This window comes from Coffea eugenioides, chromosome 1 (assembly GCF_003713205.1).
Source record: "Coffea eugenioides isolate CCC68of chromosome 1, Ceug_1.0, whole genome shotgun sequence".
Taxonomy (NCBI): domain Eukaryota; kingdom Viridiplantae; phylum Streptophyta; class Magnoliopsida; order Gentianales; family Rubiaceae; genus Coffea; species Coffea eugenioides.
In genome coordinates this window covers 47,757,679-47,784,865 of record NC_040035.1, presented here as the reverse complement: position 1 = coordinate 47,784,865, position 27,187 = coordinate 47,757,679, and the positions used below count along the sequence as shown (strand labels likewise).

The following is a 27,187-nucleotide window of genomic DNA, read 5'->3' as shown; positions in this document are numbered from 1 at the left end:
GGGTTTAGCATGTATTTTTCTCTAACGTCCTGTACTAAACAAGAGACTTTCAACTTCTACTAAACAACATATTTTAGACAATAAAACATATTAAAATATTAACTATTAATTGCAAATTGTAAATTAAAACATATTTTATTTATTCTAAAATGAGTAAAGTCCAACAAATACTAAATCCAATTTAGACAATAGAAAATCCTCAACTCGGGCATTTCCTCAGGAGGGAAAAAATTGCCATCTTCCTTTTCCTTGCACCACCACCTTTTGATTATCTCTTTACTTCTCAATCCACGAGATTTGCATATAAAATATACATGCCATCTGATGTACATAATCATAAACAAAATGAATTCAATTGTATATTAACCCGTATATATTTGAAACAATTAGTGGCGACAATTCCAGCAATGGCGACGATAGTTCAAGAAAGCTTTTTATGTTGGATTTGACATAATCATATGATGGTTGGGTCTATTTGAGAAGAGTTATCAAATATGATTGCGAGCGGAGTAGGTTTTTACCAACGGGATAGTCCTTCAAATGCAAGAACGCAGTGATTATTCAAGTAAGATCGGATTTTTAATGAAGAGAACCGAGAGTGGCAGCATGGTAGGGAATGTGTTCGTCTTTTTCCATTTTTTATTTGAATTCGGTTTTTTTTAATTCATTGCATGCAAAAGGATATTTTTGTTGCTCTCCATTGTGTCTATTTTTTCTTTGAGCTTGAATGGTGGTAGTTTCGAGGGGTGATCGTAATATGACTAAACTTCAGGGAATAATTTGTAATTTTCCAAACCTAAAGGAGGTAAATGTAATTAATGAACCAACAGGAAAAAATGGAGAAATGGACATTAGATTTGCTCGATTCGGTAATTCTTGTCCAAGAAGAAACCGCCATGACTCGTAACATAATTGCAGATTCTATACTTTGATAGTACACGATTTTCACCCCTTACTGAATGATCTCACTCTCTAGATGCTGCATAACTGCCTACGCTTCACAGAGAGTTGCAGAGACTGTGAATAATCAACCAAATCAAATTCCGCAAGCGTGTGTGTACCTGATCGTATCATTTCTGTACAGATTTTGAGATTATCGACAATTTTTGTTTGTATAATTGATTCAGATTTATTTCAAGTTTTCCAAAGAAAATCGATTCGGAGCTGTTGAATTGTTGTTTTTCATTGAATCAGAAATAGGAAAGGAGAAAATGGCGCCGCCGTATTCGTGGATGTCGACTGAAGAGGTTCAGTTACAGACCCTAACTCTAACCCTAATTCCTGGTCTCCCCAACGATGTAGCATCTTTGATTCTGGCATTTATTCCTTATTCTCATCAATCCCGCCTCAAATCCGTTTCTAAGTCATGGAAATTGTTCCTCTCTTCCGGAACCCTAATTTCTCTCCGCCAATCCCTGCTTCTATCCTCCGCCCGCTCTCACCTCCTCTGTATTTTCCCTCAGGACCCTTCAATTTCCTCTCCTTACCTTTTCGACCCCAAAAATCTGGCCTGGCGTGAGCTCCCGGCCATGCCCTGTAACCCTCACGCCTATGGCCTCTGTAATTTCACTTCCGTTTCCGTCGGGCCTCACTTATACGTAATTGGCGGATCCCTCTTCGATACTCGCTCCTTCCCTCTCGACCGCCCGTGCTCTTCTTCCTCCACCTTCCGTTTTAATTTCCTGAATTGGAAGTGGGAGTCTCTCTCTTCTATGCTCTCCCCGAGGGGAAGTTTTGCCTGCGCCGTGATTCCAAATTCAAATAAGATTGTCGTGGCTGGGGGTGGGTCGAGGCATCCCATGTATGGGGCGGCTGGGAGTAGGATGAGCTCGGTAGAGATGTATGATATTGGTAAGGATGAGTGGGTGCCACTGGATGGATTGCCGAGGTTTAGAGCTGGGTGCGTTGGGTTTTTCGTTGGAAATGGAGAGGAGAAGGAGTTTTGGGTGATGGGAGGGTATGGCGAGTGTCGGACCATCTCTGGAGTGTTCCCTGTGGATGAGTATTATAAGGATGCTGTCGTGATGGAGTTGAAGAGCGGTGGCAAGTGGAGGGAGGTTGGCGACATGTGGGAAGAAGGGGAGAGGAGAATGCTGGGAAAGATCGTTGTTCTCGAGGGTGACGGTTGGCATGTTCCTGCCATTTTCATGCTTGACAGGGGTGATATCTTCAGGTACGTTGTGGTACTGAGCCACAATTTGAGGATTTAGACTATTCATCGAAGTTGGTCACTTGGCTTATCTCTGATTAATTAACCTTTTGACTGCTTGTTTGTGTGAAGTGGGAGATGCTCTTGGGTTTGTACATATTGTTGATAGATGATATTTTCTTGCCAGTTATTACAAATATTGGCAGCAATGTGATCATACTAGGAATTGTTTATTTCTTTGTGGCTCGTCTGCCTTGGACCACTCTAACGACTAACCCAAGTACTTAAATTGAACTTACATGAGATATAGTGATGGTGCTCTGTATGATGAACTTTTAGCCAAGGTATTTTAATCTAATATGCTGTTCATAGGCTTCCAGTTTTACGGAATGGTTGTACCTTATTCATGGCGTTCACCAACTTCAGCCTTAATATACTTTGATTTTTGTGGATAAACAGCCAGCAAGATACCTAATTATATCTCAGAATTGGATGAGGCCAGATAATTTTTGAGGCTACAAGTTTTAAAATCTTCAGATCCTAGCGGGAAACACTAAGCAGGATTTGTGCCCTGTGGTTTATTGTTTTCGTTTGTTGCTTGAATTGTAGTTCTTCTTGATTAAATATTTGTTATTCTTGTAATCTAACACTAGCAGCTATTGTAGGTTTTTCATGACTTTCAGTTGAATTTAGTGTTGTTAGTGTATGCCGACCATCTTTCGCTGCCCTATGATTAGCACTTTGGGTTTTTTCCTGCCATAATCGGAGGATTTTCTATTGAATATGTTCCTCCTTGCCCTGTCATCTTTGGGATTCAATTGATTCACAATGGTAATTGACCTACATATGATATATTATTGGTTTCTTTTCTGCCACGACTGATGAGGCTGGTGGATCTACCTGATGCTTCAGGACTGTGTAGGAGAGTGAAGAAATAAGACGACTTTCCGGTCACTATTGGAAAAGAATTGCTCCATGCCACTATTGTACTAATAGTAAATGTATTATGCATGTGTACTAGCCTGTTTACATGACACGATGTCTCGTGTTGCTTTGTGAGGACTTTGCTGACTATCTGAAACCGTTGTTTTTATTTGACCAACATAGGCTCTTAAGTTTTCCAAATATTTCTGGGCACTAAATTGATCTTCCAGCCTTCGAATATTGCAGATACGACATGGCTTCTAATCAGTGGTTAAAGGAGACAAGTGTCCCTAGAAAAGCATCAGATGAGTCATCAGTCGGTTTTGTTGCACTGGATGGAGAGCTGCATGTACTAACGCTTTTAGATGGAATTAAACTACCAGACACTCGGAAATTAAGACGGAACAAGAGGTCAGCAGCACTTCTGTTACAGATATATCATCCTAAGAAGGAGAGGTGGCGATCCGTGATTACGAAGCCACCATTCAATCGCCCTTTAAATTTCAGGATGGCTGTTATATGCGCCATTGGACTATAGGGTTGGGGAACTTCCTTTATACATGTATTGTGTATTCTTGCATAGATTGTTCATGTTGTCATGTAGGTGCATGCTGTTATGCTATTTGTAAAGGCCGGTTTATAGCTTGACGAGGATGCTAGCCTTCGTAGAAGAATTACTGTAATGCCATCGTGTGCGGTGCAAATAGAAAGGGAAAGGGGGAAAAAACCCATGGTCTAGCTCTCGTTCAGTTTCTGGAATTCTGTTGTTGTCTACACTGGAAGTTGGTAGACACCATTTAATCAACAGAATTTTTGGATGCAAATATGTATATGTAGTAAAATTTCTTATCATTTAAGCCTGGATTTGTGTCTACAGTGGCCGCACGCTGCAGTCCCGCCGTTTTAGGCATTCGCAAATGTACTCGGATTGATAATAACCTCTCTTAGTTGCGCTTCTAAGTTCTAAGTAACACATCTGTTTGGCTTATAAAAGTATCGGCTTATAGGGGTGTTGACCGTTGAGGTGACAGAATCTCAGTTAAAACCAACAGATGGGCGTGCAATTCGGAAATCTCATCCTGATCCAGACTAACATGGTGCCCGGGAATCTGATGAATAATTTGGTAAGTGAAGCCTTATGACCTTAATCATTGTTGGATAACTATCTAGTACGTCTTTCTGAACTCCGTCAGACTGAGAAGTGTCATTTTGTTGTATTTGAGGAAATTCAATAGCGAAGAGGACGCAAATATGGGCCGTCATAAGTCACAATTGGAATTCGTTTTAAAACAGGGAATGAGACCTTGACCTAGGCCATATTCGATTGAGAGATGCAACGATTAGAGAGTTTTTTTTTTTTTTTGGTTTGGGGAAACGTTGAGAGGTTGTTTAATGAATGCAAAGATATAGACCACTAGGTTTTTACCGTGTGTGAATAATTTAAAGGAACAATATTCACACTTCTTATTTAGTGAAGCTGGAAATGACTTCGAGATGGATGTGAAAAAATATATTAGAAAGCATTCATTCTGGTTTGGCGATTAAATGCAACAAGTACTGTTAATCCTTAATGGGTGAATTTGCCATCCTCAAGCGGCTGGAAAATTAAGCAGTGCAATAGTAAGGATGTGGTAATAAATGTTTGGTACGGTACCCGTGCAAGTTCAGAGCTTGAACCGGTTCAAGGAATTCCAATAAATCTAAATCTGAAGCACACAAAATGAGAGACCCTTCTTTGAAAGAGAAAGAAGACAGGAGTATACTGGACAGCGAAAGAAACGGTTCGGGATTGAGATGAAGCTAAAGCAGTGAGTAAGATGAAAAAAGGACTAGTTTGGTGTCATTATTGTGAAGACTAGACTGAGCTGAGTAGATATCTCGATAAACATGAACAACATGTATGTATGTGAACTGTCAAAGCACGCATGGAAAATGCTACACTACGAGCAGACAGAGAGTTACACAGGCAGTACAGGATAAGCTCTGAGTAAAGGATCCACGAGGTTGGTTGCAGGGTCCAGCTTCTTTCAATCTAAAACAGATTGGAGATAATGGTCTTCTTTATCTTATTATGGGGTGGTGGGGTTCTTTGATAACATAACTAGGATTAGTTTAGTTTAAGACATGAAGTGATTAGTTAGTAGGAGTAGAGGATGGAATGGAAAACAATGAATCAAATCTAATAATTAATGCAGGGAAAATTGACTGGAAGTTTCATCCTTCATTCTGTCCAAGACTTGTTCCCGGTTTGCTTCCAGATTCAACAGGCATGATTTGCTTACCGAGTGGAAGACAAATACCGAGAGCCCAACTTTGGTCTATCTGCCTGCGCATAAGAGAAACAAGAAAAGAGCAGAGAAGATGTTAGAGCATTGCCCTGTTTGGATTGACATTTTCTGTCAAAAAATTGCGTCGTTTTTCGTTATCACATTTTCCTATTATCTTTTTTTCTCACGTACATCAAATCGCTACAGTAATTATTTCATGAAAAATGACGGAAAATGCAATCCAAATGGAGCCGGTTGCAGAGTCATTAGGACATCCAACGTATGACGCATAGAATTTGGCTCATTGGACTTTGAGCAAAAGAGTCGTGGCCGCGGAATTGAATTCAAGCTCATATTTTAAATACCATTTCTTGTGTTGAAAGTTGAAACATTCCGTCGCGTGAAGCTCGGACAAACACAAACTCACAAAGTCCATCCTCCCACCCCCCACTAACCAAAAAACACCGGAGACCCCCGCCGGTCCGGGCGCCCCCAAATTCAAATCTTCAGTCAAACCCTAAGACCCACTAACCCCCAACATAGACGGAGGATACACCGTAGACGTGCATTAATAAACATGTCAAAAAAAAATATTGGTGAGGAAGGCGGCAATTAGGCAAAACGAATTCCCATGCCCGCGGAGCAAGTAGAGCGGCTTAGGGAGGACTCAACGCCCTCCCCCCGCGGTCAATATAATTTATGATGACATCACTTTTTACTTGGTAAATAGTAGTATCAAGGAAAAATGAGCTAATACTAGTCTTGATTTGGCAATAAAGAAACTGATAAACTCTCTCTCTCTCGATTTGGAAATGGACACGTAAAAGTTTTAAAATAGTAGTACTGCTAGTTAATGTTATCTCCTTCAAAAAAAAATTTCTTTAAAAAAAAAAAAAAAACCCCTTGTGCTTTGTACTCGCGACGCATAATCATGGACAGAATTAAACGGGTCTGTCCTCTTGACCCTGCATGTCATGGACAGAATTACTAAATGATACTACTAATATAAGCGACTGGTGATGAAGAATTGGCGATACATTTTAATGAAGGAGTTTAGTTGAGACATAAAGAGAGGTAGGAGCCAGGACTCCTTTCGTTTTTTTTGGCACTCATTTCTTCAGCATTACGCATTTAGTAATGAATGAATGAGATCCACCACGATTTTTCCCAATTCACTATGACCCGCCAACTCGGTCCTATTCTGATTGTGAATTTCAACTTTTCCATGCATTGAACAGAGGTTTTTTTCTTGAAAAGTGGTGCTCCAATAACGCTAAGCAGAACTCTCTGAGTCTTAGATAATAAATGTTGCCTCTTCTCGTGTTCACTGATATCTTCATCCGTAAGCTTTTTCTTTTCCCCCGCCCTTCTCTGATTGTAGTGTCAATTATCAAGAGTGAAATAGGGATCGTGTGAAAGTTAGACGCTTTTTCCTTGTTTTATTTATCTAGTTATTACTAATTTGATCCAGTCTCGACTCTCCATAATCCATATACTATAATGCCATCATTTGGGGAAACCGTATACTGCTTCTGGTGAAACCTCAGAAATTTCCATCTGCAGGACCCATTCAATTTCAAAATTCAAGGTGTATCGTAAAGTCAAAAGTCAGAGCTTTTGATCAAAATCAAACTAACGAATAAACATGCAAGAAGAATTCCAAGTCATACAACGTCGTTCATCATGGCTTCATGAATGAACAGAGTAGTTAGTATAAGTAGTAGCTCGTCTTGCCCCTAAACCCCCCACCAATATTATCCAATCTGCTGTAATCTGTCTTAATTTGCTTCTACGTCCGACCCAAAAAAAAAAAAAGAGAGAGAGAGATCAAGATGAAAACTCTAAACTGTATGCTCTGCATGGCCCTAATAATTCTTGCAATCAGCATCGAACCGTATGAAGCCACTAGAATCTTTGGCGCGGAAGAAGCAGAAGAAGATTGCATTATGGTTAGAAAGCTGCATCTTTTTGTACAATCTCTGCAGTCCCGGAAAGTTAACCCTCCAGCGCCAAGTGGGTGCAGTTTCATCGGCGGCAATGGTGGTACGCCATGCGCCGCTAGCACCATCAGTGAGAAGAACTTCGCGGGCCGCGTTGTTGCAGTGGCTGCACCGCCGCCGCCACCACCTAGCACCAATGCGTACCCGCAGCAGATGGTTCAGTCTGGCGTGGCCACTAATCGCAAGCTGTTATGAAGAAGCTGCTTCATCACTTTATCACGCTAATGTCCTCGACTCAAGTGACCAAGTAATTAACTACGAGAAGAAATTAAACAAGCTGATGAACATTTTTTCGTTTTTGTATTTCATTCTTTGATTCGCTACTTAATTATGCTATGTTGTAATTCTTTTTTTTTTTTTTCATGGCTATGTTGTAATTATGCTATGTTCTATGCTACTTAATTATTTTTTGTAATTCGCTACTTAATTATGCTATGTTGTAATTCAAAAGCATGTTTACCAATAACAATTAGTCCAGAAAAAAAAATTTATAATAATAGAAGTCGGCGCTGGCTGGGCGCGTGTTGCTAAATGCCGCAAAAGATATTTGACCATTGTAGAATAATATGACTCGATTGATAAATGGTATTGCGAAACTTTATAGTACTTTTCCAAAAAATTAGAAATTAAATAACCCGAAGTAGAACTTTTACCCATTGCCAAGGCAAATTCATAACGTAATCTCGCAATCCTCTCTCACCAAAAAAAATTTGAATTGGGATGATAACCTTAATGCAAAAAAAATAAAAAATAAAAATCGAGCAAACACCCATAAAACAGAATTAAAATTGTTAACAAGTAATTTTCAACTATTACACATACCATGGAGTCAAAATCAACTGCAATAGAAAATAATTTAAGTACACCTGTTCTCTTCACTGAGGACTCGTCAATCTGTAGATCATGAATCCCTCTTACTACAAAAGATTGCACGGACTCAAATCAGGTACATATTACACAAAGTACAATTGAACGGACGGATCAATTGAAAAGAGCTGTAGCCAGCTTCTCCTTCAAATGTTCAGCATCGCCGCCTTGAGTCCTGATGGAGAATGTGTGCACAACTTCACCATTTTCAGTCAAAGAAACATCGGACTCTTGAGCAACAATTTGATGTTCCCTCATCGCCTTTATAACTCTAGAAACAGGGTGGACATCCAAAGGACAGCTCACTTGTACAACTGCATCTTCATGCCTTTCCTGAAGATCAATGTCTGTCATAGCAGGCTGCTTTTGTCTGTCATTTACCATCTCTCTCCCAGCTTCCATGATCCTTATCTTTTTCTGTAGATCAGTAATATATGCAATTGCATCACCAAGCAAGGAGGCCTTGTCCATCTTTGAGATGTTTGGGACAACAGCTCTCAGTGCATAAAATCGCTGGTTCAGCTTCTCGCGTCTTTGCCTTTCTGCTTCCACGTGATTCAGTGGTTCTTCCCTGCCATTGGCGGGCTTCCTACCTCTCTTTCTAGGCCTACGATCGTCGGACAGCATCAAGGAATCGTCCTTAGCTTGCTCCAAATTAGAAAGAATGCCTTGGTTCCTCTGGGGAAAAAGCTTCACTTCACCATCATCGCTCCGGTACCCATTGGAAGGTCCATAACCAGCTAAGGCTTGCAACTCATACGAGTCAGAAACAAAAAGTGAATCATCTTCTACTTTTGGAGAAAAACTAATGCTGATTGGACCTGATTTCCCTCCTCCAAGACTAAGTTCTTGACCAAATATCTTCGGAGCCGTTTTGGGATGCACGACATTAGGTGTGATAGACGTTTTGACCATTTGAACAACATTCTGATCTTCAGAGAGTGATTTTCCAGAACCAATCTCCACAACACCGGACTTGAACGGAACAAAGACCACGGTCTCAATCCGAGCTGATTTTGCAAGATTGGCTCTTGATTGATAATTTTCAGAACAACTCCGTGGATCAGAAACCCAGATCGTTCTGCTGGTATTGAAGGCTTGAGAAGGCGTAGAAGGCTTGTCAAACGGAAATGCATAATACATGGATGTTAGATAAAACATTTCCAGCTCTGAAACTGAATCCAACTTGGCAGCAACGTTATCATCCTCTGCACCCCCAAAACAAGCATGAATCTTTTGAAGCGCCTGCTTTCTCCTATCTCCTCCCGCGAATCTTTGATCTCTATAATCATTTCCATCCATCTTCTCGGTTCCCCTGGGATCTCTGCAATGCCCATCCCCCCAAATCAAAGCTGATTTCCCAGATTTCGACGTAGAAACTTGCCAATAAATGGCATAAGTCCAATCAGACCCCTCGACAACCTTGGATAGCCCATCCTGAACTCCTACATCCCCAGCAGGTGCAGCAAATTCTGACAATATATTACTGGAAGCCAACCAAACAAAGAATTGAACGGCTTCGGCGCCCAGCACACTTTCAACCAGAGCCTTGTCCTCTTCAATTAACCAAAATTTCTCCCCCATCCTTGCACTGTTCCCGCAACAACTGGACCTAATTCACACTAAAGTTTCCGGTACTTCCCAACCAGAAAATTATCATAAACTTGTTCAAAATCTGACTATTTCGCGATGCAACCCCAGGATCCAGAATAGCTGTCGAAAAGTTAAACAAATGATACTGTGTGATATAATCCTACAACAAAAAAGCCCAAAACTCTGAAACGGGCCACGTGGGTTTCAACTTCACAAAGTTTCTAAACGTGAGCTGGCTTAATTAAAACAAGTACAAGTAGTAAGTCTCTGAAATTTTTTTGTGATGAACTTAAAAGGATAAGCAAAAGGGTCTGCTTAGCGATTTCACAACTTATTCGTTAGGAAGAAACCACAAAGATGGAGATTCATATTATTGAGTTTTATCTATGAGATTTGGGGAAGTTGTTCCTGTGCAGACAAAAAGAACCGCTGAAAAAGTAGGATATCCAAACACGAGAAATGCGTACGACGTAAGAAGGCGAACAAGTACCAGAAGAGAAGAGCAGGAATCAGAAAGTGGGAGTAGAAATCACTACTTACCTCGAAACAGAGACCAGACGAGTGAGATGCTGCTCGTGTTTCATGTGACTGATTTTGAGGACAGCAAAAAGTCCGTCCGTGATTTTGAGGACTTCGTAGATCTCCCAATCCCACTCCAGACTCCCCCTGCCTTAGTAATTATTATTATATAGGGAAAATGGCCAATTTCGTCCCTATACTTTTTTATAGTGTCAATTCAATCCTTATATAATTTTTTTGGCCAATTTGATACCTATACTTATTTTGCGGTACCAATTGAGGAACGCTGCGGCGGCGCCACCACGTAAATTCGATTAACCTACTAATTGAACAACTAAGCAGGGGTATTTCGGACACTTCACTGCTGGGTTGAACCGTTCTTCCAAGTTCCAACTTCGAAAGGCAGAAAGAAGGATAAAAAAGAAGCAAAAGACAGCAACTCTTCCATCACTCTCCCCAGTCAATTATCGTCCCCATAGCCTGCAACCATCGTCTTCTTCAATCCTTTTATTTATTTCCAAATAATCTCCGCAACCCATTAAAGAAGGGGTGGTTTGGAAGTTGCCAGAGGAAACCATAAGAGGGAGGAAGAAAGGGAAAATACAAAAAGAAGTCCCAAAAATGGCTGCACAGAAACGAACTTCAATTCCTCAAGGTGGTGAGGAGCATTCTGCCCCGCATTCCAGCCGACCGCGGCGTAAACAATCGCGTAGGATTGGAGGTGATCAAGCGGCGAAGATGGCAGCTGATCAAGAACCACAACTGCAGAAGCTGCAGCAGCAGCCAGTTCAAGAAGCCGAAGATCCGCCACCACCTCAGGCCCCTGATGATCAGGAACCAGTTCAGCCGAATCCAGATGAAGGTAGCTAAATGGGCGTCTAATTCGAAATCCATATTGTTAGCATTGATTTTTGGATTGGTTTTTGATGCTAGTTATATGCGCAGTAGTAAAGAGTTGATTTTGACTAATTTGATTGTTGAATTTGTCAAACTTTTTCAGATTCTGCTGGAAGTGGTACTGACCCGTGAGGAAGATTCGGGTCTTTTGTTACGATTTGAATGCTACTGATACTGATTCATTAGATGATGAAAGGGTGATTGAAAAGAATTATTCTCCCTATTGTGGAGTTGAAAAGGCAACCTGGTTAGCCTGTGGCTATGGCTGTTGCACAGGAAGCTAAAAATTCCTGTCAAGAGCAATAATGCGGAGAAAAACAACCCCAAGAAGAAGACTGGTTTAGCTAAACTGTAGAGTTAACCTCAATCAAGGCCTTCCTCTTCCAAATACAAAGGTCTCAGGCAGAGGAAATGGGGAAAATGGGCTGTAGAAATTCACAACCCGTTTAAGGGAAAGAGGATCTGGTCGGGTTATTATTTTATAAAGGAAGCTTCAAGAGCCTCTGAAGCGAAACGACTTGAATTTGAAGCTAGGGCCATGGTTGATCAAAATGCGTCTGAGAAGTGTTTAATGTCAATCATGAATATAATAATCAGTCTAGCTCAATGGCGGTTTCCCAGCCACATAATCAAGATGACATTCCTTCTTGTGTATTTGAGGACTCTGCTGAAAGCCTGGTCTCGCGTACGTCACCAGCATCTGTCCTCGAGTTGGAGTGAGATGGATCTGTTACTCCGGCTATGGATCTGCTACTTCGGCTATGGCTTCTGTGGATGGTGATAAGCAAGATGAAGAAGAAAAGGTGAAAAATGAAGAAGCAGTGAAGTGTCCGAAATACCCCTGCTTAGTTGTTCAATTAGTAGGTTAATCGAATTTACGTGGTGGCGCCGCCGCAGCGTTCCTCAATTGGTATCGCAAAATAAGTATAGGTATCAAATTGGCCAAAAAAATTATATAAGGACTGAATTGACACTATAAAAAAGTATAGGGACGAAATTGGCCATTTTCCCTATTATATATTACACACGGCACAACCGTCCGTCATAGACAAAGGATGGACCGCAGTCAAATCCAAATTGTGAGACTTGCACGTACTGGCTACTCTATCTATGCAGCTGGCGAAGTAGGCTGTCCAGTCCAGCTTGTAGATTTGGGCCGAGTAAAATTGGGCCGTCAAACAGTATTTTATTGTAGGGATAATTGCAGAAAACATATGATGGCCAACTCCTTTAGGCAAAGGAGTTTGGTTGTTGGTAGGGATGGCAACCGGGGGGGGGGGGGGGGGCGGGGGCGGGGGACCCCTCCCCCATCCCCGCCTCGCCCCGCTTCTCCCGCGGGGTTAATAAAATTTTATTAGAGTTAAATTTTAATAAATAATCAAGTACTAAAATATCAATACATCATCAAGTTATTATTCATTTTAATTTTACAATTGAAACTCATAAAAACAATCAAACAAAAGTTATTTGAATACAATCCAACATGATGAAATAAATACAACTAAAATAGTTAAGTTTTCACTTTTGGTACAAATACAATCACTAATTCATTATTGTGTTTGTGCTTTTTTTTTGAGAAAAAAGTGTTATTCTATTAAGTGTAATTAGAAATTTAGTATAAATGTATTAGTAAATTTAGTATAACTAATTAATAAATTCTATTAGTAGACATGTCTAATTATTCGTATAATATAATTTTATTATAATATACATTATTATATAATACTCTAACTAATAATATCATTATAAGCTTATATAACTAATTAAATTACATTATATATAATATATATATATTTTTTTTTGCGGGTGGCGGGGCGGGGGTATACTCCCCTGCCCCCCGCCCCGTTTGTAAACGGGGGGAAAAAATTCCCCCCGCCCCCGCCCCAACCCCCCTCTCCGAGAGCCCCCGCGGGCACCCGCCATATTGCCATCCCTAGTTGTTGGTTGCATCTACATCCTTTTCATTCAGGGAATTAATTGCAACGTGCACGTCTCAAGCATCATTAATATGACCTGGCCCTTAAACTGTTCATTTTAATACATTAATTAACTATATATCTTGTAGTAATTCTGGCGCGCCGTTCAAAACCAATTATTTTGTCCAGGAAGAAGGTTACTGCAACACATAACACTAACGACTTTAATAAGCTTTAACAATACCTCGTTAGTTATAGAACATGTCATATACGGCCCTTGATGAAAGCTGCTTAGCATCGCGGATGGCTTTTGATTAGGACGACATTATTTTAAAACTAGAAGCAACTCGCGTATGTTTCCATTGTTATAATTATTAAGTCTTGGCATCATTCGTTTATTTGCGCGTTAAAAAAGGTTTCAAAACTTGGACGGACTTGTACTCTTCTTGTAACTGTAAGTGGCGCTGTTTTTGTGAATTCCCACACTAACATCATCTTCGTTTTCTTTTTCTTTTTTTTGGTTGGATGGAAGAATGCGAGACGGGAGTATAATCAGAGTACAAGAATGAACAAGAATAAGATGCGTATGATTAGCAAACTCCAACACAAAAAAAAAAGAGAGAGATTGACGACAGATTATGGCGGCAGGCGGCGACAATATAGAGGTGATAAAGACAAAGGTCAGCCAACGACGGGAGTGCGGATGACAATCCTGGACTGGTTCACCCAAACCCAGACGCGATCGCATCTGAAGTCCATAGTCACCGGACTTCCGTCTTCCAACAGAATTGCCTGGACATGCGGATCCTCCTCCTCTATTATCGATGCCGCAGCGAATCCCTTTGCACCCACCAGCTCCGGCCAAGACTTCTTTGCTGTCCCATTTACGTTACACTCACTCAGTAATGCTACTATTAGCCACAAGATCCTACATCTTAATTTTGTCACTGTTTTTTTTTTTTTTTGCCTTTCTGGAAACATAACAACACAACATAAATCAGTGGTCTCGGACCAAAATTAGGGAACACGAACACAACCAGGATGAGCGATACCGACGCATAAACGCTACCGCTAGTAGTACGCAATAAAAACTTCCTGTTATCACTTCAAACTTCAAAAGGTGAATTGACATACCTCGACAGCGTGAATCTGCCATAATTGCCCACTTTCTCCCGCTTCGCTTGTATATATGTATGTATATGTATGTATGCCCTTTATGTTCTTTGATGAATGTAGTCCAGTGGAGAGGTGTATATATATAGAATAGAATATCTATATATATATACACACACACACAGTACTGTATGCTAATGAACAATATTGTGATGCATAATTTTGTGCGGGCAATAATTTGTCTTGGACGCCTATGCTCCTCATGTGATTTTTGTCGGCTAATTTTGGTCATTTGCATGCTTCCTAATATCATCCTGGCTCCAGCTTTTTAAACATTATTTAAAAATATTACTACTCCAACTCAGCTCATAGCGGCATTCTCAAACTCTACCCTTTCTCCCTTTTCTTTGATACTTACAAGATTTGGAGTCTAACTTTAGATTATTAAAAAATAAATATATAAAATATATGCAAGCTACTCCCCATACCTAGCTATATACGTCACGTAGCCAATTTGGCAAGGCTATGGCGGATGCCACGTTGAAATCCACGGGTCATGACATGACGTGTGTGTGCGTAAAAAACTTTGTCAAGCTATTCTTCGCTTAGCAGCAGGCTCCCCCGTTGTGGAGGTTTGGGGTGTCATTCCCTGAGATGTATCCCACATCGGGGTTGGGAGGGTTTGGGTTGATAGTTATAAGTCTCCTGTGGGATCTCAAAGGATACCGACTTTTGAGATTCCCTCGAAGTTTAGGTTTGTAAAAATTGACGTAAGCTTTTTGGGTTTCGAAAGAAAGAAAGCTATTCTTCGCTTCTCTGACCGACACATGATGAGGCTTTCTGAGGCTCAATTTGTGGTTCCCTTCCTTATCCTTGTGGATCTCTCACCTCTCTCTACCGACGTCTTTTCTTTTCTTTTCTTTTCTTTTTTCATTTTTTGGGTTTATATTTCTCTGGCATTGAATTTGTGTCTTGTTTTTTTTTTTTCTATCAGAATTTGCCTGCAGAGAATATTTCTCGAGTGCGACTATGCAACACATGCATAAAAAATGAATGAGAATTATGACGTGTGTTCATCGTCGTCCATAACCATTAACTATGACCATCTAAAGTAAATACAAAAAATATATATATATATAAATGTATACATGAAACATTTTATGTTCAGTGATGGCAATTATTAATTAATTAATTTATTTTGATCAAGAGATCGCAATTATTGGAATCCGCCGTAATAAACGTAATAAGGTACTAATATTCAAGACCGGTAGCGTTTTGAAGGATCGATGCTGGGTGGGAAACATAGCCGGAAAAAAAAGAATGGCCCATATTATCTTATCCATAGAGGGAAAAAACAACATCCACAATCTCCGAGACTTTGAGTTCAATTATATGGTATCATGTTTTCACTTTTTCATTCGTTCGTGTATTTTTAAAAGTTGAGTACCGACACATTTGAGATTTCTAACACTGGAGTACATATATTTTTTGAGACGAGTCCATCGTCCAGAATCGAAAGTAAAGAATTTCTGGCGGAAATAGTTAATTAATGTTTAAATCTTTTCCTTAACAATTACCTTCTTTGAGGGACTACGGCCTTTTAGGCTGCAAAAGTTTGAGGCAATAACAGGTCTGTAATATCCTTAGATGTTCTGGATCGTAGGTAGAGGACAGATTGATGTATATTCAAGAGTTGTTGGTCATCAAGAGAGTTTGAAAACTCTACTTGGATGTGGCTCAAGTGATCAAATTCCCTTGCCTACATTCTAAAATCTAGACTTTCCTGCTTCCGGTGGCCTCTTCAAGACTTTCCAGGCTCCGTTTAGATCAATGGTGATTCAGTTCTCTTCAAATTATTCTTAAATCTCTTCAGAGAGGAGCGCATCCGTCTGGACCAGTGCTAGTTCAGTTCCCTCCAGATTGTCATTCGGTCTCTAGAATATTTGGATTTGGAGGTGGTAGATGGTAGATGGTGGATGGGCCGCCGCTTAAAAGTAAGTCCATGTATGTTGTTGTTGGTATTGGTGTTGGCTTGCCGCTGGTCCCATATAAACAACAAATCTAGCAGTAGTTGAACTGTGTACATACGTAATGGACTACATCATCAAATTTAAGCCCTTCAAATATATAGTCCCTATTATTACCAAAAAAAAAATTTAAGGCCTTGTACATATACAGTACTACATCTAGCAGCATATAAACAAGTACATGTACCAGTACTACTAATTTCGCTAGCATACGTAATGGACCAACTTTTTGTAAGAAATGAGATGTCCGCTTATGAAATCGACTGTTGATCAAAACAATAAGTATTGGGTAAGAAATACTCAAATGCACAACCACTCTTTAAAATTTTAAAAAAAAATGTGCAACCAATCTTTATTTTTTAAAATCTTAAATTAATGAATCACTGGATGCTATATTATATTAAGAGTGAGTTTGGATAATAAGGTGAAAAGAATTGTAAATTAAAAAAAAAAATTATACTATATTGTCGGTTGATCAGTGAAGTCATCAACTATCACCCGAGAAGAAACACCGGTTCACAAGTTTTGAACCATCAACCAAAGTATTCAATGCCTATTTCCCTCAAAAAATAAAAATAAAAATAAAAGCAAAAGTCACCACTAAAAAGCGTAAAATTAGCCTCAAGAAACAAAAGGTTCATCAAAATTCTATACCAAAATTGGATTTGAATGTTCACAGCAATTGCATTACAATCCAATTTCTTTCAAATCCAATTTCTCAAGACTATGACTGATACAATTGTAAAACTGACGACGTAACAGTCTAATCAGTTTAGTGATCAGTTTGCCAGCAGTCAACAAACAGCAAGACTACTCCACCCTCTCCTCTATCCTCACCGGAAACCCACCCTTCATCTTGGATGTCAAGTACGATACGAACACCGGCTTCTCTCCTTCTTCCAACGCCGGGACTACCCTGAACCGTCGCAATACACCAGCCACCACCTTCTTCATTTGCAAGAACGCCATGTCCTTCCCCAGACACACTCTGGGCCCCGCCTGAAAAACCGGATACGTGTAAGGATCCCTTGCCACAAACTTCCACTTCCCCTCCCCATCCCCTGCCGCCTCCTCCTCCAACCACCTCTCCGGCCTGAAATCCGCCCAGTCCTCCCCCCACACTGCCTCCACTCTCCCCATAGCGTAGGGATGGTATATTACCTTCGTACCCTTCTTCACAGCTGTCCCGTCAGGCAAGACATCATGCTTCATAGCTACCTTGGTATCCAGCGGCACCGGCGGATAAAGCCTCATGGTTTCGCATAGCGAAGCGTGTGTGTAAGTCATATCCTTCACTTCATCATAAACTGGGGATTCGGATTTCTCTCTGATTTCCCTCAAAATTTCCTTTTCCACCCGTGGGTCGCAAAAGACTAACCAGAAGAACCATATTAACGCAGCGGATGTCGTATCCCGACCGGCTAAGATGAAGCTGATCACTACATCGGTAACAAATTCTTCGTTGTAGTAGCCAGAGGTCAAGAATCGAGATAGAATATCAACTGAACCAATTGATGACTTTTCTCTCAGTTCCTGCTTTTTCTCCCTCACGACTTCTTTGGCAAATTCACGAACTATCCGCACAGCTTCCTTGAGCTGCTTTTCAGACCCAACATTGAAAACGCGCTTGATTTTCCAGACTAGCGGTAGAGGGGAGTTGAGCCTTTCGCTAATGAGACGAGTGGCATCTTCAAAAGCCACGGGGAATTCGGCCTCAGGGAGAGATGGTAATAGATATGCAGGGTCGTAGCCAAATGCTACTTTGCAAATATTGTCAAAAGCAAATCTCTGAAGTATGTCTTGGAGATCGAGAACCGTTTTATTAGCTGCAGCCGAGGTTAAGATTGGGATGAGGCGTTCGGACAGCTCGGTTTCCGCTACTGTTTCCACGAACTTACGCAGGGATTTTGTGTTGAACTCGTGACTGGATACTTGTCTCTGGAATTTCCATTTTTCTCCGTCTATATTGAAGATACCGTCACCGAGGAAGTCTCTGTTGGTTACGTGCATGAGTTCTCCCTTTCGGTAACGTGAGAAGTTGGTTTTGAGTATGTGCTGGACGTTGGCGGGGTTGGCGGTGAAGACTTGGCTGTGGCCAAGTGGGCGGCGAAGAGTGAAGGTCAAGTTGGGTAAGGTGGTCACGATTTCGCCAGTCCATTCAGCTCGGCGGTGCATGTTTGCTTTAATGGCGAAGTATGAACCGATTAAGGGGTATGATCTTGGAAGCTTACCGGCCTTGGATGAGAAGAAGTTTGTCAGAGTAGTTTTCAGGAAGAAGCAGAGTAGCGGAATGAGGCAAAGAAGAAGTGAAGTGGAAAACTCTAGGTCAGGGACCGACATTGTTGATGGGAAGACGGTGTAGATGGATACGTTGTCTGTGCAGATTACAGAAAGTGAGAAAAGCTTTGCTCTTACGAGACTTGAGAATATGCTGATGGTGGTGCAGCTATTGGCATTGGTGGTCCTTAATTTATACGGAAAATTTTACTTGTGTCTTTCCATTTTAGAGGATAAAATGAGAGGATTTAAAAGTCAAGATAGAGCTTATATTTATCCTTACTATTAAGGATGATTTTATAAACTTCCCCAAGCCTTCTGACAATTACAGCCACTTTTCTTGACGTTCGAAAAATTATAATTACCTATGTTAGTATTATGAAAGGACTAATAATTTTGACAATTTCTAAATGAACAGTGGGTGTAAAGAAAAAAAATCACATTTTGCAAATATTTCTTTGTCCAAAAGGTCAAATCTCATCTCACTTAATACATCATATTTAATTCCTAGATCATTTAAATGGAATTCTTACTTAGTTTTATAAATAGCCAACTAGTACATTTGTTAAAAATATTTTATTTACAACTCACTTAGCAAAGAAAAAGAAGGAAATCCAAATATTATAAAATGATGCCTTGGACTACGGCTTAAGTTTTGCGGTAAAAAAACTAGCTTAAATTTTTTTTACTTAGCAAGCATTGTCAATCTTTAATCTCTTTTGTAATTTAGTTTGTTTTGTAAATCAAATGGGGGCAATATAAAATATTCGTTTTACTTTTTTTTACTTGCATCACCATTTGTTATCAAAACATACTTTTTAACAGGTGGTTTCTGTAATTTTTTTTAAACCTCAAAGCAGGTGGCTGCAATTGTCAAAAATCTTAAGGGAGATTTCTGGAATTATCCCCACTAAACTGAGTATTGAAACAAATTCAAGAGTTATTACATTCTTTGATCAAAATGGTACAGAAAATCCTACTCTAAGAATGAATTGTATAAGATATAGACGAATTAAATGATGGATCACCTTCTTAATATTAAACATTTTTATATTTATATCTATCATTTAAATATCCTCTCTTCTTTTGCTTCTTTTTAGAATTATTTTCTCCTTCTTCTTCCTAGAATCCGTTCAATCAAAATTTCCTTCATCTCTTCTAGTCAAAATTTCATTCATCGTTGAGAGAGATCAAATCTGGTATTTCACCGTAGAAGGGAGAGCACTTTCTCCAAATTCTTTTGTTTCTCTTGTCTGAATAAATTCTCTCATAGGTTTTATAGTGCAAGTTTCTTCTCTTTTAGATTGGTTTTTTTTTATTTTCCTTGTGAGAGTTTTTTTAGCTTTTATTTTTTATTTTGTGAAATTTGAGATTGTGTAGATCGAATATCTAGTTTCTCAAATTTGCAATTTCTCCGTTATTGTCAGATTTGAATTTCTCATTGGATTTGAACTAGCTTTAATCCGATTTGTCCGTTAAAAGACATGCACAAATGTATTGGGTTACAATAATTCATGCGATTGGAAGATATGTGGGAGCATCAATGTTATATTTATTTGTATTGATTTTTTAGATATTTATTTGTATTGATATTTATTTGTATCCATTAATTTTGGATTTACACGTATCTGTATCATATTTGTTTAATGTATTTTTTGTCATTAGTGTAAATTTATTGAATGAAATGATTTTTTCTATCAAAAACATCTATCTTCCTAGAAATATGTTGTACTTTTTTGTCATTTTTTATAAATGATCTCAGTGATATAACACATATGATATATTTACAAAGCGTCTATGAAAATCTATCTTACTTTATGGTGTCGCATCTGTGATATATGATATGAGTTGCCTTAGAAGAAGAAAATTGTATTAAATTAATGATGGATCTCTCAGGCAAAACTCTTTCCTCTGTTTGTTAGTTGTTTTAGTATTTAAGAAACTATATATATATATATATATATATATATATATATTTTTTTTTTTTTTTAAGGAAACCTAGAAAGCCTTTCACGTTGCTAATATTAGGTTTTGAGATATGGTGAGGAGGGATGAGAATGCTCTTTTGTTGGAAAGCACCCAATGAGAAAGAGAAAACAAATTTCTTTATCTGTTAAATAACTTTTGTTACCGAAGATACAAATTTTGGAATTTCACATCTAGATAATACGAAATATTTGTCATAACTCGTTAAAAAAAAAAAGGAATATTGGGATTTCGAATTTTAGAACAACTTGCCTTGTTTGGATTGCGGTTTTCCGTCGGAAAATTACATCGTTTTCCGTAATCACATTTCCCAATTACCTTTTTTTCTCGCATACATCAAATTGCTACAGTAATTTTTTCCATGAAAAATGCAATCCAAACACAATTGGTTTGTAGTTTGTACATTTTGCCAACTCTATTAACAGTGAGAGAATTTTATTACCCAGTATTGGTACCTGTCACAACGAGTTGAGATTTGGAGAAATTGAACTTACAAATTCAAGCCATCTAGATTGAAGACCGTTTAGCAGGACTGGGGCATTAACTAAAATCAATTGTATACTAGTAGTAATATATTAATGGTAGAATTACCTTAAACACAATAATGTATGCACATCTTTTATTAAGTATTAAATTCACCTGCTCATACGCATCTGTACATGCTTTGATCCAAAGGTTTATGCGATTCATCCAGCACCAAATTCCACTAACGATATATACTTCTATTTCACGATCAACATTACCGGACCAGTTTGCAGAATTGAGCCGTGCGCCGAAATACTTGCTCCCGTTTGACTTTAGAAAGCCACATTTAAAACGTGCAAATGCAGTCTCGCTTTTGATTTTCGTCCATCACTGAATGAGTTGTAAGTTATTTGAGATATTTTTATTATAAATTATTTGAATTGCAGGTTTCAGGATCCGACTGGTAAATAATATAATATTTTTAATAATAATAATAATCGAGTAAGCTTTTCATATGTTATCGTTGTATAATTTTTTGAGTAAATCTTATATACATTGACAATGTATACACAATCACCGTTTGATTCATGCTATGTGTGCAAAAGTTAAATTCAACTTTTGTATAGTTGTCATTCATCCAACGTTGACAGTGTATATACTGTCAGTGTAGGAAATATTAATCCTAATTTTTTTTACACTAATAAATTTAAATTATATCACATGACGTAAATTTAATAATTTAAATTATGCACGTGTAACGTACATATGTTATTATTAATATAAAAACTTATTACATTATTAATGTATAAAAAATTAATCTATAATATAATAGTTGACGATGTCGGCACTTCGCCGAATGGAATAGTATTAATTCAAGCAAAAGTTTCAAATGACTATAATTCTTCGCCAATAAAAAAAAAAAAAAAAGTACTAAAAGAAAGAAAAGAAAAGAGTTTAAGGCATGTCGCGTGAACTATGGAAAGCTCCCAAGCGTAAGCCAGATCGTCACACGGGCAAGGAGATTGTGACATTTGACCGCTACGCACGCACTTGAATAATTCAGTAATTAGATATTTTGGGTTTGGACTTTGGACAGAGGTTCTCTCACCTGACTTCACTAAACATTTTATAAATGTTAAAGTTACTTTTAATTTTTTTTTTCTAATGTTATCCCCAATTTGATTTGATGTATATGTCGTGCTAAATACAAATTTTAAATTTTAAGGGTAATTTTAAAATTAAATCCACTAACATCATTCAAGAGAAACTGGCTTAAAGCAATACAACTAAGAGCTCGTCAATCAATAAGGGAACCGGAAGATTTCTTTCAATTCACCTAATGTGACTTGTAACATCACCGTCGAGCCATTACTTTTAAAAGGTTGAAATCTCAAATACGATAAATAATTAATTTGAAAGGAAGAAAATACATTCAAAACATTAATGCGGGCGCCTCCGTAATCGCAATCGCAATCGCAATCACCTAATACATGGATCCATCGTCAACATACATGGATAATCTCAAATTGGTTTCTTATGTTTAAAAATAAAGTAGTGTAGTTCAAATTCGTCACTTTCCATTCAGCTGATCTTGAAAACTTAACGCCGTGAAAGGTTTGACAAGTTTGTTTAGTAAGGTGTAGCATTTTCTTTCTTCTTCTTCTTCTTCTTTTTTTTTTTTTTTGAAGTATGAATTTTTAATTCATAAAAGCAGCAGATGTAGCATTTTCTTAAAACTAAAAGTTTTCATCAAATGAAAATTATTTTTTAAACAAAAATTTAAAAGTTCAGTAAAAAATTCTGCAAAGTTTTTGCTTCATATCAAACACTTATATAATATCGTGAAGCTTAAAATTGGAGTCAAAATTACACATGCACAGCTAAAACTAGAAACCAATTCTTTGAATAAGTCACAAAAGAAGACCAAGCCCGAGTGGCCCAAGTAGCCAATGGGCAAAACACGACTTACGAAAAGTGAGAACTTTCTAGACGGCTAAGCTAAATCCCGTCTTGATCCGCTTATCCGTGGGTTCATTTTTAAAACCTGATACGGGCCCAGATTAAAGAACATCCAAAATTCCAAAGGCCGTCTAATGGCAATTCCCCTCATCACTGTTTTCGAGTTTACTTGCTGTTGTTTTTCAGCCTAAGCTCCAAGCAGTTATTAGATTTTGAGGAAATAAAAAAAGAATTAAAATGAAATGTTTTGTGACGAAAAATGATTATATTTAATAAAAGATGGAATAGGAGTGAGACAGGGGATATACGATCGGTCGCGTTGCTTGAATCAAACAACATGAAGGAAATATGCACTTATATTTTTGTAAATGTAATTAGTATTATTAAATGTAAGTTGTACAAGAGTTGATATAAAATTAGAGAGTATTTTCTCAATCAGAACTTAATTCATCGTATCGTGTTCTTGACATTCCTTTATTTTTTTTTTTACACACGTCTTTTTTGTCATTTCAATAAGATAATTCTCCAAAGGTAAGCAAATACACTATCAATCAAACAAAAGCCACATTCTTGATCATTTTGTACAACTTTTCCCCACACGCTGGTGGTGTTGTCTAAATTACAGATTGGATGAGGGCGAAGGAAGAAATGAAGGGAAGTGGAAATAAATTGAGTTTTTTCTCTCTTTTTTTTTCCTTTGTGGGGAATTTTAGGTGGAGAAAAAAAAAATGATGAATGAAGACAAATGAGAGGATGAAAGTTTTAGAAACCTTTTTCACCAAACCCCACGTAATTGTCACATTTTAACTGCCGATCGCTACAATGCACATACTAATGATCTTTTCTTTCTTCCCCCCCCACAAAACCCGAGCAACGTAAAAATTCTTTTCCCTTCTTTTATTCCTACTTAAATTCTTTTACTTTCTCACCGAACCACACAAGATCTATTAAGAAAGATTTATATTTCAATACTGCTTTCGTAAAACAATAGAATAACCAAATAAATTAGACGTCAAGCAGAAAAAGTAAAATTACTCTAGTGACAATAAGTGTTGTTCCGCTAGGAAAAAATTACAAATCCTAAACAAAAAGTAATTATAATAAAATATTTATGCATCATAATAATATAATAATATACAAATGCAGAGGGTTAAGATGTATATATATAAAATCAACTTCAATGCAGTAAGATCACTAATTTGTCACCTTCGTAATATCACGTTTCAAACACATTTGTTGTTACTCTTACTAGTTTGCACAATTAAATTGTATAACTCTGCTAACATTGATTTTTTTCTTACTTTTCTATGAGTTAGAAAAACAAAGAAGAAAATTGCTTATGTGTTATAATTCTCAAAAGGTTAGTAGCAATAGTAGTTGTCATCCTTTTCCATTTCAAGTTACGTACACACACACACATATATATATATAGTAAATTTTACATGTACTGACAGTATATGCATCATCACTGTTGAATGTATTACACACGTTCAAATTTTGAATTTCAAGTTCAAATTTATATTAGTTGTCAGTCATCCAAATCTAACAGTGTATAATAGATTAATATATATATATATATATATATGGAGTACGGTAAGAAGCATAACTTACACAAGTGACAACTCACAAAATTAATTTTAGGAATTATTAGTTATTCAAATTAGAATTATAGGTTACAAACTTTTGTGATTGGAAAAAATTTTATTTTATAGTTAAGGCTAATAGTCTTTTGAAAAAGAAAAGAAGGCTAATAGTCAAATACTAATAACTCTAAAAAAAAAAAAGAAGAACAAAAAACGTTGAAAGCCATTAATTAAAGTACTCCAAAAGTAAGTAAGTTACACTATACAATACAGAAATAAGTAATCTGATAGGTTCACCCAATTGAAAAGTCTAATGACTATGACCGTAACAACATGTTCAACAGGACTCGGCCCTCTCAAAAATTCTCACCGGGAAACCACCCTTCATCTTGGAGGTCAAGTACGCCATGAACACCGGCTCCACTCCTTCCTCTATTGCCGGCACCACTTTAAATCGCCGCAGGACACCAGCAATCACCCTTTTCATCTGTAGGAAAGCCATCTCTTTGCCAAGACAAATCCTTGGGCCAGCCTGAAATACAGGGTAAGTGTACGAGTCCTTACCTACAAAGTTCCACTTTCCGCTCAGTCCATCCCTCTCCAACCATCTCTCTGGCTTGAATTCCGCCCAATTCGAACCCCACACCTCCTCTATCCTACCCATTGCATAGGGATGATAAGTCACTCTGGTGCCCTTCCTAACAACTGTCCCATCGGGCAATACATCATCCTCCGTTGCTTCTTTGGTATCTGTAGGAACCGGTGGGTAAAGTCTCATGGATTCGCAAAGCGAAGCATGCGTGTAAACCATGTCCTTCACTTCATCGTATACCGGAGATTCAGACTTTTCTTTGATTTCTTCTACGATTTTCTTCTCAACATTTGGGTTGCCAAAGACTAACCAGAAGAACCATGTTAATGCGGCAGAGGTTGTGTCTCGGCCTGCCAAGATAAAGCTGATAACAATGTCGGTGACGAAATCTTCATCGGAATGGCCTGAGCTTAAGAATCGTGACAAGAGATCAACTGAATCAATTGATGATTTCTCTTCCAGTTCTGCCTTCTTTTCTTTGATGATCTGCTTAGCAAATTCCCGAATTTGATCAACAGCTTCTTTAAGTTTCCTCTCTGATCCAACATTCAAGGCCCGTTTAACCTTCCAAATCAAGGGAACAGGGGTATTGAATCTTTCACTACTGATTCGCGTGGCATCGTCAAAAGCAACAGCAAATTCGGCCTCCGGCAGGGATGGCAGCAAGTACGCAGGATCATACCCGAATGCTATCTTGCAGATGTTATCAAAAGCAAATCTTTGAAGAATGTCTTGAAAATCAAGAACAGTTTTATTATCGGCGGCGGCGGCCAGAATTGGAACGAGACGTTCGGAGAGCTCCGTGTCCACCACGGTCTCAACAAATTTACGGAGCGACTTGGTGTTAAATTCGTGACTGGAGACTTGCCTTTGAAACTTCCAGTTGTCACCATCCGTATTGAAAATGCCTTCGCCAAGGAAATCCGACAGAGTTCTGCGGAAAACATCGCCCTTTCCATAAACATGGAAATGGGACTTGAGAATGTGTTGCACTGTGGAGGGGTTTGCCGTCAAGACCAAGCGGTGGCCCAGAGGACGGTGAAGGGTAAAGGTTAAATTGGGGGAGCTTCTCACAATGTCGGATGTCCATTGAACTCGCCTCTCGTTATTTGCCAATATTGAAAAGTATGAGCCGATCAACGGATATGAGCTTGGGATTTTACTGGACTTAGATGCAAAGAGGTTTCTCACGAAAGTTTTGAAGTACACGAAGAAAAAGCAGAACAGAGGAATGAGGCATAAGAGAAGAGATGCTGAGAGCTCAAAGGTCGACATTCTAAAGATGCAGTAGAAAATCAATCTTGAAATCGTTGGATTATGCAATTGGAGTTGGGAATGAGGAGCTGCCACCCAGTGGGGGTACAATTTATAGTGGTTGCGTCGTCCGCTTGCTGCTCGGGGCTTACCTTTCTGGATCGTTTATTTTCCCCCGTCCTTTCGTCAATACTTCGAAAATTCTTTTGTAACCAGACTAATAAGACAGTGCGATTCGATCCTTCCTCACAGGATTCTCAAAGTCGATTACACGTCATTGTAGTTTTAAGCCTATGTTTTTTTTTAATATTTAAAAAAAGTGGTTTGTGCCCTTAGCATAAAAACATGAGTGTCGAGGTATAACTTTATAGTATCGTTTTGTTATAGAGAAATTATTTGGTGGAGTAACAAACATAATTTTTTAGAAGTTAGAAATAATTTTTTAGAAGTTAGATGCTGGGTCAATGCAGCCTAGATTTTGCACTCGAAAAAGTTAATTTAATTTAGTTGAATGACAATGCGACTATTTTCTAACATAAATGAAAATGTGTTTATGATGCAAGCGAAATATAATTTAAAATAATAATGGTATCCAAACAAACCCATTAATTTATTGTTTTCAAAATGTCGCGTTGAAGGAGGAATTCAGATAATTGATGTGTTTGGAATAAATATGCAGGCGTAGAGATCCCCTGCCTCCTCTCTATTTCTTTAAGTTTCATCCTCCCCCGTCGAAAAAAAATTTAAAAATAAAAAAGGGAAACACCGAGGAGAATAAATTTCCCCAAAGCTTGGACAT

General features: G+C 38.4%; 5 protein-coding genes across 9 annotated transcripts; 1 reads left to right on the top strand and 4 right to left on the bottom strand.

Annotated features, from left to right (window-relative positions):
* Nucleotides 1–890: 890 nt before the first annotated feature.
* LOC113751533 (F-box/kelch-repeat protein OR23) lies at nt 891–3,947 on the top strand. 2 transcript variants are annotated; one of them, XM_027295582.1, is made up of 3 exons: nt 891–1,053; nt 1,195–2,173; nt 3,320–3,947. In XM_027295582.1, exons 2-3 carry the CDS (start codon nt 1,212–1,214, stop codon nt 3,609–3,611), a joined length of 1,254 nt encoding a protein of 417 aa, XP_027151383.1. In that variant the 5' UTR covers nt 891–1,053; nt 1,195–1,211; the 3' UTR covers nt 3,612–3,947. The 2 variants fall into 2 exon arrangements, with proteins under 2 accessions (XP_027151383.1, XP_027151376.1); XM_027295575.1 differs by having other exon boundaries at nt 891–2,173.
* Nucleotides 3,948–7,508: 3,561 nt separating this feature from the next.
* Nucleotides 7,509–10,441, bottom strand: LOC113761417 (transcription factor bHLH3). Of its 3 annotated transcripts, XR_003467141.1 has the most exons (3): nt 10,341–10,441; nt 8,207–9,920; nt 7,509–7,595 (listed from the first exon to the last, which is right to left on the bottom strand). XR_003467141.1 is itself a non-coding variant. In XM_027304406.1 (2 exons), the coding sequence occupies exon 2, from the start codon at nt 9,789–9,791 to the stop codon at nt 8,322–8,324; it is 1,470 nt and encodes a 489-aa protein (XP_027160207.1). In that variant the 5' UTR covers nt 9,792–9,960; nt 10,341–10,441; the 3' UTR covers nt 8,113–8,321. The 3 variants fall into 3 exon arrangements, 2 of the variants coding, with proteins under 2 accessions (XP_027160207.1, XP_027160198.1); XM_027304406.1 differs by lacking the exon at nt 7,509–7,595 and having other exon boundaries at nt 8,113–9,960; XM_027304397.1 differs by lacking the exon at nt 7,509–7,595 and having other exon boundaries at nt 8,113–9,920.
* A 3,257-nt stretch (nt 10,442–13,698) lies between these two features.
* On the bottom strand, nt 13,699–14,565 carry LOC113781634 (glu S.griseus protease inhibitor-like). Of its 2 annotated transcripts, none has more exons than XM_027327597.1 (2): nt 14,267–14,516; nt 13,699–14,103 (listed from the first exon to the last, which is right to left on the bottom strand). In XM_027327597.1, the coding sequence occupies exons 1-2, from the start codon at nt 14,286–14,288 to the stop codon at nt 13,814–13,816; spliced, it is 312 nt and encodes a 103-aa protein (XP_027183398.1). In that variant the 5' UTR covers nt 14,289–14,516; the 3' UTR covers nt 13,699–13,813. The 2 variants fall into 2 exon arrangements, 1 of the variants encoding a protein (XP_027183398.1); XR_003469650.1 differs by having other exon boundaries at nt 13,916–14,007; nt 14,267–14,565.
* A 2,201-nt stretch (nt 14,566–16,766) lies between these two features.
* On the bottom strand, nt 16,767–18,785 carry LOC113780031 (cytochrome P450 94A2-like). Its single transcript, XM_027325856.1, has one exon. It carries the CDS (start codon nt 18,610–18,612, stop codon nt 17,083–17,085), a length of 1,530 nt encoding a protein of 509 aa, XP_027181657.1. The 5' UTR covers nt 18,613–18,785; the 3' UTR covers nt 16,767–17,082.
* Nucleotides 18,786–24,770: 5,985 nt separating this feature from the next.
* Nucleotides 24,771–26,556, bottom strand: LOC113769822 (cytochrome P450 94A1-like). Its single transcript, XM_027314158.1, has one exon. The coding sequence runs from the start codon at nt 26,407–26,409 to the stop codon at nt 24,880–24,882; it is 1,530 nt and encodes a 509-aa protein (XP_027169959.1). The 5' UTR covers nt 26,410–26,556; the 3' UTR covers nt 24,771–24,879.
* Nucleotides 26,557–27,187: the final 631 nt, after the last annotated feature.

Coding starts and splice junctions, on each gene's coding strand:
- LOC113751533 (XM_027295582.1), top strand. CDS start 1,212: ATGGCGCCGCCGTATTCGTGGATGTCGACTGAAGAGGTTCAGTTACAG. Junction 2,174..3,319: donor GACAGGGGTGATATCTTCAG/GTACGTTGTGGT, acceptor CGAATATTGCAG/ATACGACATGGCTTCTAATC.
- LOC113761417 (XM_027304406.1), bottom strand. CDS start 9,791: ATGGGGGAGAAATTTTGGTTAATTGAAGAGGACAAGGCTCTGGTTGAA.
- LOC113781634 (XM_027327597.1), bottom strand. CDS start 14,288: ATGGCAGATTCACGCTGTCGAG. Junction 14,104..14,266: donor GGCAGATTCACGCTGTCGAG/GTATGTCAATTC, acceptor TTATGTTTCCAG/AAAGGCAAAAAAAAAAAAAA.
- LOC113780031 (XM_027325856.1), bottom strand. CDS start 18,612: ATGTCGGTCCCTGACCTAGAGTTTTCCACTTCACTTCTTCTTTGCCTC.
- LOC113769822 (XM_027314158.1), bottom strand. CDS start 26,409: ATGTCGACCTTTGAGCTCTCAGCATCTCTTCTCTTATGCCTCATTCCT.